The sequence below is a fragment of the Parasteatoda tepidariorum genome, chromosome 2 (assembly GCF_043381705.1).
Source record: "Parasteatoda tepidariorum isolate YZ-2023 chromosome 2, CAS_Ptep_4.0, whole genome shotgun sequence".
NCBI classification, from domain to species: Eukaryota; Metazoa; Arthropoda; class Arachnida; order Araneae; family Theridiidae; genus Parasteatoda; species Parasteatoda tepidariorum.
The window spans coordinates 52,507,906-52,526,884 of NC_092205.1; the positions used below are offsets into that span (position 1 = coordinate 52,507,906).

Here is an 18,979-nt window from a genome sequence, read left to right on the forward strand (position 1 = left end):
GGAATAGCTAATAATAGACATTGATTGAAGAAATGAAACTAAGTGCATATTTAGTGGAGACAATGTGCATTTATTATAATACAAAATGGTACGTATATTGTACCATCGAAAAATAAGAAAATTAAATATGAAAATTATGCTCCTTAGACGATTTCCAAATAGCCACGAAGAAAAGGTCTTCTTGTCAAAATAAAACAGGTATGAGTATCTCAGTACGACAGATGATTGCCTCAGACACTAATGCATGTTTTGCATCGGCTATTTATGCTGTCCACTAAACTAAAGAGACTTTGTGAAACACTCCTGACTAGAGTATCTCAAACAAACTCTATGGGATTCAAGGTCCCGGATTCACGCAGGCCATTGCATACACATGATACCTTCACCTTCTACTGTGTCTGATACTTCAGCACTCTTGTGTGTCTGCTCATTGACGTTTATAAACAGGAAGTCTGGACCTAACACATTCCTTAAAAGACGAACATGATCCCGAATAATCTCTCAGCAATACCGCTGGATTGTAGTGAACCTTTCAAAGATGTGAAGCTATGTTCTGCCGACATGCATGCTGCCTGTTCACACCAGCAAGCCTAGGTCACACCCATCACGTTCATGAACAAACCACTGTGCATAGCGTGTTCCCCTCTCTCTAAACACAAATTTGTGGAGATAATAACTCTACACGGCGAAACGGGATTTGTCGTAGAACATCACTCTGGACCACTGTTGGGGACCCCAACCAATATTTCCCTACACCAGCGTAGTCTTCCTCAACGATTGCGTGGTTAAATCGATAGGTATTGAACAAGCATGCATACAAACCAACTTCGGCGTGAGTTTGTTCTGGCAGAAACCTGTGTACCGGTAATGGTTGCAAGGTCTGCAACTATCTTACTAGGAGTGACATTTCTGTTCCTTTTTAGCACTTGGGATACATATCGATCCTCTTGGGGTGTGGTGTTCCAACCACAACCACCAGTTTCTCACAAAATTTCCAGCTTCAGCTGCCTCTAATTGCGAGAGGACCCTTTTTGACACCCTCACTGTGGCCACAATGGTGACATTTTAACTTGGTTCTAGTCATCTAACTGCTCGTCCATGATCGCAAGCACTTCAATAATATCTTGCTGATATTTCGCACTTAATTATTGCAACACCATCTTGAATTTCACCGAAATTAGTTCAACAACCTGCAATACTACATGGTTAAACACCTAACAACATGAGTTTTCGAATGAGCGAGGAGTTTCTATGCACTGCCCGTTAAACAGATAACGGGTCCAACTCTACCACACCCTCTGCGCTTGATGTTACGGTTATTGGCGGACTGAAGGGAACGCTACTTTGCATAAATCAGATATTCCTTAGTAGTTGGAATAATTTAGTAATTCAGAAATATTTAATTTTTAAAAATTGTATCTTTTAAAAATGTAAATAAAACTACGTCTTTGTTTAAAAAAAAAACTCTATTTTTTTTTTCAAAAAAGAACTCTAAATGCAAATTTTACTTGTAGAAAGTTGATATTGTTTTTTTTAATTGATCATATTACCTCAGAAAGTTACAATAGTTTGAGAGAAATGTGCGCATTTTTAAAAATTTGAAGACCAATTTCAATATAAATCAAACTCAAAGCAAATTTATGCTATTTTACAGTCATTTGGCGTTTTTTTTAATTTACACGATTGTCAGAGAACTATAGCAATTACTGAAGCAATGAAATTTTTTTACATTACAAAAGATATATTAAAAAAGACTGGTACACTTTATAGTCGATAAAATACATTATTTTCAACTGGTTCAAATTAAAATGAATTGCATACGCTGTAAATGAAACATTATTAAAAATCATTTAAAATGATTCAAATTTTAACTGCAAATGAAACTTTTTAGAATATTCCAACTTACTTTTTCAAAAATAATTTCTGGTGCTGAATAAGTATCTTTTCTACAGGACTCTAAAAATTCATCTGGAGCTGGTGAACCGTCATATGACGCTTCAAGCACCTGTAAAAATATTGGACACATTATCTTAAACTATCTAACATCAAACCATTGACAAATCAATCAACAAAAAATCAGAAAAGTATCTTGAATTTTTAGAATTTATATCAAATGAAATTAAAATATTTCAGTATAAGGTAATTCAGGACAAGATGATATAGAGGAGAGATGGCCAGTTACTCCTTGATAATAGTCGTGCTTTACAATTTGTAATAAATCATTCATGGTTAACTGTAGGGGAGAGTGGGGTCAATTGCAACACTTTTTACTTAACTATTTTTAATTAACAAAAAATCCAAGTCATTGACAATTTTTGACAGTCATGCACTTGTTACAATTGTCTCCACTTACGGGGTCAATTTTAACAGTTCATAAATTCAACTAAAACATAGTTAATTATACACATTATCATAGTTGTGATATATTTTTTTATTGATCAAAATAGTAGTGATATTTTAGGAGTAAAAATAATAATGAGCAGAGACCTAATGGGTTAAACTTTTAACTTTAAGGGGTTAAAAGTTTTAATTTATGCTGTGAAAGGTGACAAATAAGATAATGCATTTGCATATGATAAATGATAAAGGAAACTATTGGTGGTTCCTATAAGAGTTAAGTAATGGTTTGTAAACATAAGATTATTTACTTTCAGCTGTTACAATCGTCCCTTCACTTATTGTTACAATCGTCCCCAAGACGCCATTTCAGCTTCATTTGTTAAAAACAATGCTAGGTAATTAACAAAACTAATCTTTTTTTTTAAAATGCTAATTAAGGTGTCCACTTACATATTCGGTTAATAATTTTTATTTGTTTAAACAAAATTGCTTTGTTACAACATAATATTCTAATACCAAAAAAATACTTACGTAGCGTGAAAATATATTTTGTGATGTAACTCTTTCAAAAGTACATAAAAATGGTTGCCAGCAGGGGTGTACATGTAGATTTATAAATATACCTTGTGCTCCACCTAGGAACCAAATCTAGAACCCGACACTCGAAATTTTTGCTCTGTTACAATCGTACCCTGTTACAATTGACCCCACTCTCCCCTACATACAATGCGTTATTTTTCGTATTCCTTAATTTTTCCTTTACTCTTCAAATAGTCATCTCTCCTTAACATTAAGAAGATGTGGTTAGTCGTAACTTTATTTTCAAGCAATATTTTTCATTATTTTTTTTACAATATTTCACCATTTTTTGCTTAAAATATGTTAAGTAAATATATCTGAACTTAAAATATACCTAAATATTTCTTACAGCTCTATTCTTAGTATTTTTATTTCGATTTTAAAAAAAAAAACTTAGGGCATTTATCGTAGAATTACCTTACAATTGAAAGTAAATGGTTATTTTTCATGAGTAAAAGAATGCAAAATATTTAAATCTATAAAACAGAACTTTCTTTGTAAAAAACGAGCAAAGCTGCTGTATTTTCAAAAGAAAGATTAATTAGAACAATTTTATTATGAATTTTTGAATATTTCAATCAATTTTAAAATCTAAATATTTATATTTATCTAAATATATTTAGATTTTAAAATTGATATTGTTGCTAAAATAGTTAAGATTGGTGTTTTTGATAAACGTAAGGCTTTTAAATTTAAAGTTATTTTTTTTTGTAACTTTAATACTAATTTGTGCAGTAAATTTTACAAAAATTTAGTTTTTTCTCAATTGTTTAGAGTTAAAAAAATTTGCAATAACGCTGCATGTTTTCAGGAGGCTGCGAATAATTTTTTGAGAAATTTGAGAAATAATGATTTTCCTTATAATTATTGTAATGTTAAATTTTTGATTAGGAAAATGATTGAGGAATATTAGTTTATTATTTCTTTTTCCAAGGCGAAATTAAAGCCTTCACTGAGCAGCCCCAGTTAAGCATTATATTAATCTGTTACGCAATCTTTACCTTTCCTATTCTTTTTTTCTTCCTACTGCGCATTTTAATAGAGAGCGTTGTTTTCTTTTATTTCAAATGTTTCTTTTACATTGAGTTAGTTTCATGAAATTGCTGTTTGACCAGTTTACTGTGAGTTTTTGTATTTTCATTTTTGTATTATATTCTCGAGATTTTGTTTGAAATTTCTCTTCTGATTTGATTTCATGCATTTCTCGCATTTCTTTCTGAACTTTTGCAAAACCTTCCAGTTACTAAGGGAACAAATTTTGACATTTGTCTAGATCTCTCAATAGAAAAGGTTTTGTTCTATGACTTCCGGAGCTGGTACCTCTGAAGATGTCAGTTTCGGTGGCCATATTTTTATTTCCATTGCTTTCTTTTTTCTTTATTGTTTCAAGTTATTTTTCTTGAATTTTATTTAATTCTAAATAAGATGAAGTCTATCGATTATAGACAAAAATTCAATTTCTGACAGTTTTCTTTTCTTCTTTTTTTTTTACGCAAAGGCACACTATTATAAAATCTAAAGATTAAGAATTCATCACATAAAAATAATTTTAGAGTAGTCTACAAAACTTAAAAGGAATTTATGGATACTTATAATTTTTTATTAGTATTAAGTTTAATGGTTAATTAAAAATTATGTATTTATTAATACACTTATTTCTTTTCATTATCCTTTGTTTAGAGTAAAAAACACAGCTTTAGTTTGTGAAAAGATTTTTATCAGTGTTTGCAGCACTTTTTCTTTCTGTCGTATTATACAATTTAATTGAATCATTCATGGTTCCTAGATATATATTTAACAAGAAAAGGAATTCTTTTTTAAAAATCGAAATTGAGAAATATTTTTTCTTTTGCATTCAATATGTAAAAGCAAGTTTATTTCTTTGTGTATCAGGTGCATTCTATCTTTGCTTAACTGCGTCTATATAGGGGAAAGTGGAGTAAGATTGGGAAACTAAGATTCAAAGGACGGTTGTTGCTAATTCGAATTGGAAACTATGAGATTTAATAAAGATATTCATTGTTTAGTTATGTGCCGTCATCTCCGTCAGTTCATAAACATACTGGTTTTTTTTTTATATGAATGATTTTTTCTAGAACCTTTTGAAAATTTCTTGGAAAAAAAGGGTTACATAACAATTTATTTAATTGCTATTTTACCATATACTAACAAAACAGTCAAATAACATTAAATAAGATGGTATCTAAATTGTTAACTGTAAGAAAAACCGTTTACTAACTGCTTTCACATAGTACGGTTAAACAACCAAAAGACTAGGCCCACCTAATAAAGACGCTTAGTTCCTTACAGCTGGGTGCATATTATAGCCGAGAGATCTAATCTGTCAATTTCATGACTGACAGAATCGGGGTTCAAGTCCCAGCTTTGACACCACACTATTTCCTCTATTTTATTCAACACATGAAGAGTTTCCAGTGTCCTGCACTCCCTAATTAGTGACTCTGAATTATTAGATAACGATACTCTCAGGCACACATAGATGGCAGCACCAAAAACGTCTAATATTTCCCGTATCTTAAAAGAAGTGAAACATCCAAATAAACTAATTAAACCACATTCCATAGTTCATTTTGAACAACCACTACCTAACTCCAATGCCCATTACCTAACGAAAAGCCTAGCTCCAATGCCCAGATAAAATTATTTTTACGGTTTTAAAGCCATGCTAATTGTAAATTGTTAAAAAACGGTATAGTTTTGTAATCATGGTTTCTTTACCATACTAGTTGTAAACGGTTTCAAAACCGTAAAGGTAAAAAATATTCTTCGCCGTAAGCTTTATGGTTAATTAGATAAACAGACTGCTTCCGATTATTTTACCGTAATTTTAGGAGGAAAGTTCTAACAGTGAATAGTCAAATCACCCGATCTTACCCCCATTTGAAATGAAAGTTTGAAGTTTACCCCTAAGAGAAATATGGAAATGTCAGAGTATCAGTGGAAAAGTAGCAGGCATTTCTCTTTTTTCTATGACAAGTTAAGAAAATTATGTCATGTGATGTTGTAATTGTCTTATTCTTTCGCTACTCTGAAGCTTTCGTGGGGACAGCAATGACTCATATCAAGACTGTGGGGAAAAACCCTGGTAATACCAATCTTACCCCGAGAGCAGAGGTTATCGAAACGAAACAAAATCATGCTACTATTGGATAAAATCTTTATTGTTTGTTAGGTTTATGAATCTAAACGTATAGTAAGCAGGTCTACAAATAATTTTTATAATAGTAATGACCAATAAATAAAGATAGCTTAAAAATAAAAGAAAATTAGAGAAAAAAATAATGCGAGTAAAACAAGATTATATGCACAGACGTCGTGAATTAATCACGAACAACATGTCCTTCTTCTTGGCTAGTAAAGTGTAATACGGAATTTGTTCGCAATAGAGGTACGGTCTCCGCCTACTGCTCACCCTATTGCCTACATATTTGCTTAAACTAATCCTGGAAAAAGGGCTGCATTTACTTATATTTTGGCATTAAGAATGTGGCAATGGGATACCTGCAAGGGACGTAGTGTGGCTACCTCGATCCTGATTGGTTGTTAAAACGTGGCATTTGTTTAAGTTAGCAATTGTCCTTTCCATTCTATTTCGAGAGAGCCAAGTCCGTCAAGATTCAATTCCCTTAAATATACGTAATAAGTCATAAGTGCATTCTATATTCTTTCACAAAGATTTCAATTCCTTCAATGTATTGTTTACTTAACGCTCGATGCCATCTAGAGCATAAACAAACTTATGCATCGAAGTTGCTAGGTACACGAAATAAAAATATATCAAGGTTACACTAAAATGCATAAACAAATAATAAATTTAAAATAAGGAAAAAACGTAGATAGAAAGAATTATATTTCAACAAATTCAATGAGCGATACGGAGCTGTATTTAATTAATTTCACGTTAACTAACATTCTAACTTATGTGGAGAAACTTAGCACAACTTAAATGCGCCATTTTGTTTATAAACGACAGGCTGGCACTGACGTTATGCTTCACATGTGTGGATATCTGTATTCTTTTTTTTTCTTGAAGTGAAAGTACTCAATTCCATTTTTAAAAGAATTACTAAAAACTCATAAAATGAAAGCAATGTGTTACACCATGATTGCCCAAAGAATGAAAATCAAGAATCCGCTAATGGGAAGAGTTTTAGATAATCCAGTTTTTTATTACGTTTTTTTTTCCTTGACGACGGATAGGAACGATAATATTTGCAAAAAAGTTGATAAAAAACTTAAATTTGTGTAGAAGTGAAATTAATTTCTTCAACTTACACAGATACCAATCACAATGCAAATGATTGCTATCTGTGTAATAAAGGGAAAAAATAAACTAAAGACGTTTTTTTAATGCTTTCAAGATTCATATCTAAATCTATATTTTTGATATTTGAGTTTAAAAAGTAAACGATCAAAGATGAATGAAAATTAATTTTTCTTATAACCGTCTTTGAACAGCAGACCCAATTTTTTGGGTTTACGACTGCTAATGTTCAATTCCGTAGCTTGTATTTTTGATCCCAATTCAGAAGACTAGGGAACTCTTGGATCAAGTATTGGGAAAAATGTCCCTTCATGGAGGACTTTTTGGTGGAACTGACCAGCATTTACGCTACATGGAGATGAAAACCTCCCATGGTTACTTCCATGATGACGGCAATGGGACTCTAACCCATGATCCATCAACCACTGAGGATATTTTACGTCAGCGTTGTAGTCGGTGCGAGCCGGGTGCAGAATTCGTATTTGCCAACCAACGCTTGGATTCAAACCCGCTTCACTTCATTGAAAGGGGAACGCTCTTTCGAATGCAAATAATTGACCTTACAAATTGAACTTTGAAATTATCTGCAAATTCGACAAGCAACATTTACAAAAAAAAGTATGTGCTCATGAGTAACAAGCACCAAGCTTCGGTATCAAAGTGATGATTTTCATTCATTAATTTGGCAAACAAATGTAAAGAAATTTGATTAACATAATGTTATACATTTCAATATATGATTCGTTACTATGAGTCAGGTAAGTATCAAACAACGCCATGATATTACTTGCAAGTGAGATAAGCTTCCTTAAGACACAAGGGTAATTTTTCTCAAAATTAGAACGGTTTTGTAATGGAGTATTTATAAACATAAATAGTATCACAAAGTAAAATATGAACGTTTATTTGCTTTTCAACATAGTCGCAATTAACATTAAAGAATTTATCAAGTTGTGGTACCAGCTTTTAAATCTCATCAAGGAACTTTACTGCCCAACCGTTAAACCTATTAATAACAGTTTCTTTCAACATGACATCTTTTTCCAAGCACTTTCCACCAAGAAATCTCTCAAGTTTTGAAACAACGGAAAGTGTGATGGTGCTAAGTCAGGGCTGTATGGTGGATGATCTAGTATTTCCCATTCATGGAAGTAGGCCCTCCAGATCGTTCTTCGTCATAATCATTTGTTCTTTCTTCATTACAAAGCCTACACCATTTACGCATATTTCTATCATTCATCAGATGTCCACCATTAACTACCGTGAATTTTAGCAGGGCGAACTTTTTTTTTAGTATTTAGTAACAAAATAACTGATCGTACTTTGCAATCGACTGGTTTACTGACCGTCATGGTGACGAACAAATCAGTACAACCTTACAACCAAATCACGAACAAATCAGTTAAATCTTACAACCAATACCGGCAGAGACCATAATGGCGGCATAGTAAGAGACTTATCAAGAGTGGCTGACCTAGAACTGACGTCACTTGACTGACATCACGGACACACTGCACAATTGGTTCTTACTTTAAAAATGGCCCTAATATGTTCATTTTCAAAAGGAAAAGAATTGATTTGTGTTCTTTTTCTTGGTACCTTCAGTATAATTTTAAATTAAAGAGTTATCGAAATTCATTTTTATTGTGCACATTACAGCTATCAATACGTTAGGAAATATTATTTTCTAGCGTCATTTCTTTTACATTTGAAATATTTTCAATATTCTTTTCCAACATAATTTGTGACTCAAAATACGTTTTAATAAGTCGTATTTATCAGCAAAAAAAATTTTATGAGCGTGTAGCGTAACCACCACTACGAAAATTAAACATCAATTCACTGTTATATAAGACATGTTAACTCGACTCTATGCCGGGGTACCTTCTCATAGATGACGGTTGACATTGTCTATAACGACTAGCCCCACATTGGTGACCTTCGGACGTGATGTGAACACGCCTACCTAGGCAGTAACGCCCACTTCGATATGAAAATGCCTACCTAGACAGTCACGCCTACTTCGATGGATGATCCACATTGAACAGTTGACTTGCTACTTGTGACTGCGACATTATCTACCTCCTAGCACTGTTGCTACTCAGTCTCGTCTCGATCACGCACAACGTCGGCTTGCATACTTATGATTACTCGACTGCTAACGGCAACAGAGGAGCGACTACGACCGTGAAGTTAATACACCTCTCACATTCAGCACTCAAAAAATACGGTGATCTTAATACAGCTCTCCCGGCTTCNTAAATAGTTAAGTTTTTCATTTTTATCTTTGAAAATTAAATGTATTTAATAACGTTCACACATTTTGTTGTTTATATGCATTTGCTAAAAATTTTATGTGAAAATTACTTTTCCAGAGGAAAATGAGCCTTTGGTTTTTATTATTTTTTATTCTTTTAGAGGACCGGAAATTTTCTTTTTCAGAATAATACTTTTTTTCCCCAGGTTTTTAACATAAAATTCTTGCTTCAATTTAAAAAGGAAAATATATTGAATTTTTTTTTTATTTCCAATGGCAGGCCAATTTAAAAGAACAAAAAGGATAAAATAACAAGAAAAACAAGGCAAAAAGAGATAAATAGAATTGAATGCATAGTGACATGCTTAGCCCATACGGGCCCTAGCCTTCCAGTAGCGTCCACACACAGTAGTGGAGATGAGCGCAGGACAGACGGAAATATGGGGCAAGTCAGAGCTTGCATTTAGGACAGTCAAAAATGTTTTTACTAAAAAGATGTTTGGCCAGACAGTCATGGCCAGTTACAAGTCTAAAGAGAGGGACTGCCTTAAACGTGGGCTGATTTGGGATAGTTAAAATATGGTTGAACCAGGTTTTGAGTATATTGCTTTTACGGAAATTCTCTGAGAGCATGTTCCGGAATTGGTTCCGGACCAGCAATTTAAATGAGTGCAGAGAGATGAAGCAACGAGATGCTTGGGCAATAGTTGGCCAAGAAATCAGCTTTTTCATTACCCCGAATCCCGCAGTGTCCCGGGATCCGTGGGTGCATCGTAGATCTACCTCCACGTGGTGCACCCTGGGCAACGCTCTATTGGCTAAATGATCTTCAACTCTGGCATGGGCCCGTCGCTGAATAGTAACTCATTGTTGTTTTTGAAAGTAAAATGCATGAAGACACTTTTTCTATACACAATTAGAAAGCTCGTTTTAGAATATTTCTAACGGAGAATAAGAATATTAACATTATCCTACACAGGAGCCACCTCCCTCCCCTTCCAAAAGTGGTATCATTTACAGACAGTTCCCCATGTATAATGGTTTTTTTACGTTTCGCGTCTTTTAAGCTTGTATTATTATTAATGGAACATAATTTTATCTCTCCAAGTTATATTATCTATTCATTTTTACTAAAATACAATTGCATAATTTGATTAAACTGTTTTCGCTCTATTTATCGCTATTGTTAACGTTTATAAATATTAAAAAATTAAATTATTCTGTTAACTAACAGTCATATCCAAAAACAAAGTATAAGTGAATCGTCTGAAGTACATTTTCAGACTTTTTTTGTTTATTGACAAAATATATTTCAGAAGCTATAAAATTTGATTTAAAAAATTTATTTTATCAATTTGTATAGTATTTTTAGAGAACCAGTCGCATGGTACAAAAGAAACTCATATCTTTTGTAATGAAGAAGCTAGCTATATTCTTTTCATTCTGTAATTTCTATTTTAATGAATAACTTCAGTAAAATATCTAATAAGTTTTAAAACAACGGTAATAAAATATTTAATAATTGGGGAAACATCTGAAGTAAAATATTTGATAATTGTTGAAACAACTGAAGTAAAAGATTGAAGAATTGTTGAAAAAACTGTAGTAAAATGTTTCATAATTATTGAAACAACAGAAGTAAAATACTTAATAATTGTTGAAGCGACAGAAGTAAATAACTTAATGATTGTTGAAACAGCCAAAGTAAAATATTTCGTAATTGTTTAAACGACTGAAGTAAAATAATTAATAATTGTTGAAACAACAGAAGTAAAATACTTAATAATTGTTAAAGCAACAGAAGTAAAATACTTAATGATTGTTGAAACAACTAAAGTAAAATAATTAATAATTGTTGAAACAACAAAAGTAAAATATTTCGTAATTGTTTAAACAACTGAAATAAAATGTTTGATAATTATTGAAGCAACTTAAGTAAAATATTTTACAACTGTTCAAACATTTGAAGTAAAATATTTAATAATCTTGAAAGAATTGAAGTAGAATATGTAATAATTGTTGAAACAACTGAAGTAAAACATTAAATAATTGATTAAACAATATTTAAATTACCACAAAAATAGTTTTATAATTGAAAATATGTTACCGTAAATGGTTTTATCTTAGACTCCATTATTATTATTTACAAATTTTCCAATGAATGAATTTTTACAATTATCCAATAAATGTTTTCTTTAATAATTCCACATTGTGAGACACAATCTAAACCCACTATCATTCCAAATCCTTTATGCATTTAAAGTTGCGAAAAATAGAAAAAACCACGATAACACTTGTCATATTTGGAAATATCAATACATCTATTGTTAGTGTTATCTTGAATTTTGATTCCAAACAAAACGATTTCAATCGATCACTTGACTGTATAAATTAAATATCTCACTGGTAACTTTTAGGTGCATCACGTTCTTTCATACTGAAACTATTGTTTATTTATTTATTTGTTGCCTTTTTAAAGATAATTTCCTTTCTGTTTTTTAATTATAATTTTTTATATATCACGTTGTTGGCAATATTAAATTTTAGAATGTAATCGCAAATAACAGTCATTTTCCACTTGTCATATATTATCATAATAAACGAAAGATTTTACAAAGCTGGAAGAAATCATATCACACTTAAATTTCATAATCATAAACTGCGTTCCTAGATTAGAAAAATCTTTTATGTCAAAAATAATCCTTCGCATTTTACAAAGGCAAACACACGAATCTTTACTCTCAAAACAAACTGAATTTTTTTTAATAGATTAAATTGAAAGCTGGCAATTCTTTTCTGAAAACAATCAGGTCTTGTTTCTTTTTCGTTCGTTATAATAAAATAAAGTTTTGAAAATATAAGTTGCGAAGAAAAAAAAATCGATCAGCATAAATGGAAAAAAATGACATATTCAACAGATAAATTCAACAGAATAACTTTTAGAACAGTACAAATGCGTAACTAACACAGAATTTTAACTTATTTAAGGTCAAGGGGCTTGCATACATACATTTAATAGCTAAATATTGATCAAAAATGCATACAGTGAGAAGAGTAATATTAAAAACTGAGAACATTAAAATTTGCTTTAGTGTCGTAAGCCTATAAAACTTAATTTTGAAAGTTAAGCTTATTAAAATTCATTTTGAGCCTTCAGTTCGATAAATAATTGTCAATCATTAAAATTCAATTTTAGACTTTAATAAAAAACTTGGTTCACAATACATAACATATGATAAAACATATTAAATTTATTTTGCTATTTTATTTCTATTAAATTTAACTTTTGAATTTAAATCCTATCAACTATGATCATCCCTTCTGTATAAAATAATTTAGCGTATAGAAACTAGTGAAATCGTCAACGTTTTTAAAACATCAAACCTATGCTAATTATTCTTATATACCTATAATATATTGTCGAGTCTCAGTCGCTCAGTGGTAGAATCCGCTTCTATAAAGCAGAAGGTCCTGGGTTCGATACGGTAAGCGGACACTAAATTTGCTTATTTAATTTATGAACATTCCAGAAGCTTCTGGAATGTTCAGGTTATGCCATTTCCTCTTTAGTTGTTTCGTAGGAAGTTTCTAGAACATTCTATTCTAGTATATAAGCAATCCCGTCATTGTAAAGAGGATTCGAGTTCTCAGTTCAGTTCCGTGAAGCAGGGTTCTCGTTCGGTCGTTCAGTTCGAGTTCAGTTCCAGTTCTCAGTAGGAGTTCAGACAGTTCGGTTCGAGTTCGTTCGTTCAGAAAAGTTCTGGAGTTCGTCAGAGTTATTGTAAACAGGCAGTCATTTTTTCAAAACAAAAGGTCCTTCAAGACCACCAATTAACTACTATCCTAGNGCACATCTAATATTAAACTAATATTACATTAGTTTCCTTCTTTTCTCTCTCTCTCCTTCTCTTTTATCACAGATACAACCAAGTCAGATCTCACTAGTACCAGATGGAAGGGTAAAAGGCCCCTACGGGGCCTAAAGGCCCTGAGCAATCCCAAATGATGATGATGATGATGAAAGAGGAGTTCTTCTTGGTGCAGACTGGTTCTCGGCGTTTGTAATTTCTTGACGTTAATAAATTGATTATCAAAACCTCATCTTGTAATCTACACTAAATCTAAACACTTTAACGTGACAATATATTCTTACATGCACATATGCTACCTAGTCTGATATACCTATATCTATTTTTGTATACCTATGCTATTTATTCTGAATTACCTATTATCTATATTCTTATATACCTATGATGTCTATTCTGATATATCTATTCTAATATACCTATGATGGAAACTCATATGAGAAAACATATTAACGGGTCAGATGGACTCACAGCTGGAATCATGAAAAGATAAATCTTTATAAATTAATTTTGTTGAAAAATATATTTAATATGCTTTAATATCTAAAGAAGCCTAATAATATTTATTATTGTTTTTTTTTAAATAACCTGCTTAATTTTCCTCCAAACTACTCTAAAAATACAATTTTTGGAAACTTTGCTTCCTCTATAACATGGGAAAGAGCATTTAAATCAGTAAATATCTATCCAATTAAATGCAAGATACTTGAAAGTTTGTTTGTTATGAAATTATATGTTAATATTACTTGTTATTTATATGCTAATAATACTTGTTAATGATATGTTAATAGTACGTGTAATAAAATTATTATGTTGTTATGAAATTATAAGTTATTATGAAATGAGTTATTATGAAATTATATGTAAAGTTGTGAAATAAGTTCTTACGAAGCTATATGTTAAGCTATGAAATTATATGTTGCGTATGATGTAATTGAATCACATGTCATGAAATTATGTGTTATTTGTGCAATTGAATCATATGTCATGAAATTATGTGTTATTTGTGTAATTGAATCATATGTCATGAAATTATGTGTTGTTTGTGTAATTGAATCATATGTCATGAAATTATATATTATGTATGTAATTGAATCATAAGTAATGAAATTATGAGTTATGAGTGTAATGAAACCGTATGTCGTGAAATTATATGTTATGTGTGCAATTGAATCACATATGACATGAAATTATATGTTACGTATGTAATACAATCACACGTCATGAAATTATACAATGTATGACTAATTTTAAAAGTATAGCTTAATGTGATAATATTTTGAGCTTTGAACTTTTTCGCAAGAAGTTTTATTTCCCGATCTAACTTTAAGTATAAAAAAAACTGAAAAAAGGTATGTTAAGTCCCAAAAAGGCTTTTTTAAAAACATGTAATCTATTTTACTACGCAATGACAAAAATAGCGAAGGTGATAAACGGATTGCATGACTATTTGAAGTTATCTATTGTTTGACTGGAATGTAAAACTTTACTCACCACTTTCTGAACTGTAAGATATTATCTTGATATCATAAACTTTCATGTTGATACCGCATACACCAAATGATAATGTATCTCAAAGGAAATGTATTTAAATTATTCACTATAATTCATTCTAATACTCATTAATATCAATAACAATTGCCTGAGAATTTTCTTTCAAATCTGTTATAAGTTTCTTCTTTCCAAGCTACATTTTTTTAAATAATTTTTTTAATCAATTTTTTTGCCGAAATGAACAAGTTTAAAAACATTATGTATAACAAGAGGTCGCAAAAGGGATATGATAAGCTTCTATGGGAGTTAAGGAATACTATCAGGATTAAAAATACTGCAGAAACTATGCCCGAAAATGTCGTCATACGCGGCTAGATGCGCTCTCCTATTATAATCTTCTCAGAAGAAAAAAACACTGTTTATAATAGGAAAGTGCACCTATCGGTGAATGACAACATTTCTGTCAATAGGTTCCTACGCAGTTTTAGTCCTAACGATGTTCAAAGAATCCTCTGAAAAGCAACTGGCAAAATTTTCATTCTGAGCTAAGTTAACTGTTAACTGAACTTAAAGCCAAAACGTAAATATATCTTCCTCATAAAAGACACTTTTTTGTTCAAAATTTAAGCGAAAACCGGTTCTGACTTGTGCGAAGAAACTTTCCCTTCATAAATATACACAAAGAAGAGCTCGTTACGTTATGGAACCGTTTAACCTCCTTATAGTTTGTCTAGGATAAGAACTCCTCCAGACATTCGTCTGAACCTATGGCGGTGACTATGGTAACGAGATCTGACTATTTCAAGTAGGGGTGCGGGGTACCTGTTTTGGGAGTGGTTTCAGCTCGAGTCAACGAGAGAAAGGGAATCTCTTTCTTCGATCCATTGTGTTAGTCCTAGAATAAAGCTACCCTCTCTAAATTGCGCCATTTTTTCCATGGCACCAGACTGCCTCAGACTTTGTGGCTGGAGGAGTTCTTAGCTTAGACAAACTATACTTGCTTTGGAGATCGCTTTATTTATGAAACAAACATTAACATCATACTATAGAACAGATATGAGGCTCCGCCGTATTTGCGCTCATTTTGAACTATCTCTTCCTGTGCTTCTGAACAGGCTATAACAGGGATGCGTCATATAACAGGGACAACAGGTACAACAGGAAACAGGTTATAACAAGGAAGTGTCTTTGACCTAGCACGACAACTTTTCTAGGCATGGGTTCCAATACAATTTTAATCCTGATGATGTGTCTTAACTAACTAGAAGTTCGTCGCAAAATTTACGTGACCCCCTGTCATGTATAACTTTCTTAAATTTGTACATTCCGACAAAATGACTGAAAATATCATTTTAAAAAAAATTCGTAGCTTAAGGAGCAAAACTAATTTCAGATGTGAAATTAGAATGAACCCGAATCAGAATAGATGAAGTATTTGTGTGAATGCAACAAGCAATTTGTTCCACAGTGTAATCGTGATTAATGATTATACGAAGAATATTATTTGTATTATATTATCAGGGCTCGAAAAACAGTCCGTCCTCGGCGGTCAAAAATTTCGCGCCGACAACGAATTTCTCGAATTATTTATCGGCACTCAAAAATTTTTGTCTGTTATGTTTTGATCAGATTTCGTATTTATTCAAGTAAAGTTCGTTTTTGTACAAAAAACAAACACGCTATCAAAGTTTAGCGAATCACAACTGAGGAAGTGGAACTAGAAACATCAAAACAAGTTTGATTGTCAGAGGAAACATAGANCACTCAAAAATTTTTGTCTGTTATGTTTTGATCAGATTTCGTATTTATTCAAGTAAAGTTCGTTTTTGTACATAAATTTATACGCAGGTACGCAGTTTCGTATATGTATTTATATTTATATCTGTGTTCCGTAATAATCACCCTTAATTTTTATTTTTAAGAATTTTTATCGTACATGAAGGCGAAAATCTTAAATATTTATAAATATGTTTATATATTTATGTACAGGTACACATTTTTGTATATATATTTATATTTATTTATGTGTTCCATAATAATCACCCTTAATATGTATTTTTAAGAATTTTTACCGAACATGAAGTCAAAAATCGAAACAGTAGGGAGCGTAAATTCGTATTTTTACTTTGAAAAAACAAACACGCTATCAAAGTTTAGCGAATCACAACTGTGGAAGTGGAACTAGAAACATCAAAACAAGTTTGATTGTCGGAGGAAACATAGAGAGTTTGAAGGCTATTTTTTGCTACAGTTTCAAGCTCCATCTGTTAATCAAACCTTATTTTGATATTTTTCATCCGCCTTCCTTACTTGTGATTCTTCAGACTTGCCTGGTCTTAATGTTTAATTACGATCACAAATGTATGTGCTTTTTTTTACTTCACTTTTGAAGAGGGTTCTAAAAATATACTTTAACGACAGTGATTAATATTGTATCTAGCTACACGTTGAATTGTCTGGAAGAGGCAGACTGAGAAAGCATTGAACTGCACAGGGCAGTAGTGCTATTAAAGAAGAAGAGGAATATTATCGGTCTGTGTATACTACCCATTTATTAAGCAATTTATAAAATTCTCGAATAAATTATTACTGGATAATAATTTTAATATCATAAATCAAACCTCACCTAAATTGGAGACAACTATTTCCTCTTTTGTTTGTTTAAGGACTATTCAAAAAACAAAAAATCTCATCTAAAAATCCAGATAGTTTTCCCACCTCACAGCATTAAATATTCACAGTATAAAAATTCCGGATCAAATTACTGTATAAAGTGCCGGCACTTTAGGTGTATCATCCGTTAAATCCCTTTTTATTGTAAAATATTGTACCGTAAATTTACAGTTACATTTATTTAGTTAGAGTGATTCCATGATATAACGTCGCTTATTACCGTAAAAATTATAGAATATCAGATTTTTCGTTTTGTAGAATTTTCTAGTAAAAAAGATTTTACGGTAAAAAGTACCGGCACCACGAATGCCGGCACTTCTTACAGTGCTTTGATCTGGAATTTTTTACAGTGTCGAATATTTTATCTGAAATAATTCTATTTAAGCTGATAAACAAAATTGATGTAAATTAAGAGAAAACAATGAACAGAAATTTTGTATAATTAATAATTTTATCACTAAATATAGTAAAACGCATAATTTTAGAAACATTGGAACGTGATAAACCATAACCGGCAGCAGTCTGCCCATCCAATTAACCATAAAGTTTACCGGAAAGATATTTTTTTTTACCTTTACGGTTTTAAAACCGTTTACAGCTAATATGGTTAAAAAAAACATCAATATAAAACTGTACATTATTTACCATTTACAACTAGCATGGTTTCAAAACCGTTACAAAATTTAACTGGACATTAGAGCTAGGCTTTTTGTTAGGTAATGGGTTATTATAGTTATAGTTATTTATGATTGTAATATGATTGTATTATGATTATATAGTTATTTTGTTTTATAAAATTAACCATGAAATATGGTTAAATTAGTTCATCTGATTATTTCACCTATCGTAAAAGATGGGAAATACTGAACTTTTTCCATTTAGGAGCTTTATTGTGCTGCCATCTATAAGTGAACGAGGGTATCTCATACTAATAATCCAGAGTCACAAATTGGGGAGTACAGGACACAGGAAACTCCTTGTGTGTTGAAGGGAATGGGGGGAATATTGTGGTGACAACGATGGGGCTCAAATTCACGTTCTATCAGTCATGAGATTGGCAAATTAGCCTTTTCGAAAGTAATCTGTACTCAGCTGCAAGGAGCTAAGTGGTTTTATTAGGTGGATCTAGTTGGTGAGATATAATTCTGGTTGTTAAAGCGTATTAGGGGAAAGCAGTTAATGAACTGTTTTTTCACACACCTAAAAGTTTGAATACCATCTTATTTATGGTTATGTGACAATTTGGTTTAAATTTGATAAAATAACAATTAAATAAATAGTTATGCAACCATTTCCCCCCAAGAAGTTTCTAACAGTGCTACACCATGGTTCAACTTAAACGGAAATACGAACCAATTTAACAACTTAGTAAGACTTCAGAAAAGTTTGCACGTTTTTTTATTTCTAACAAAAGATAATACGGTTTAAAGTCAAACAGATTTTTCTGAGAAAATTCATTCTGAGTAAGTTTTAAAAACACAAAAC

At 31.6% G+C, this 18,979-nt stretch overlaps 1 protein-coding gene across 1 annotated transcript in view; it reads right to left on the bottom strand.

Annotated features, from left to right (window-relative positions):
* LOC107446298 (sodium-dependent nutrient amino acid transporter 1) overlaps positions 1 to 11,722 on the bottom strand; it is a 35,703-nt gene extending 23,981 nt beyond the window's left edge. The window contains exons 1-2 of the mRNA XM_043041226.2: positions 11,569 to 11,722; positions 1,907 to 2,005 (exon numbers count right to left, since the gene is read on the bottom strand). Of these exons, the coding sequence (XP_042897160.1) occupies positions 1,907 to 2,005; positions 11,569 to 11,595 (126 nt within the window). The 5' untranslated portion in view covers positions 11,596 to 11,722. The remainder of the gene's footprint in view (positions 1 to 1,906; positions 2,006 to 11,568) is intronic.
* Positions 11,723 to 18,979: the final 7,257 nt, after the last annotated feature.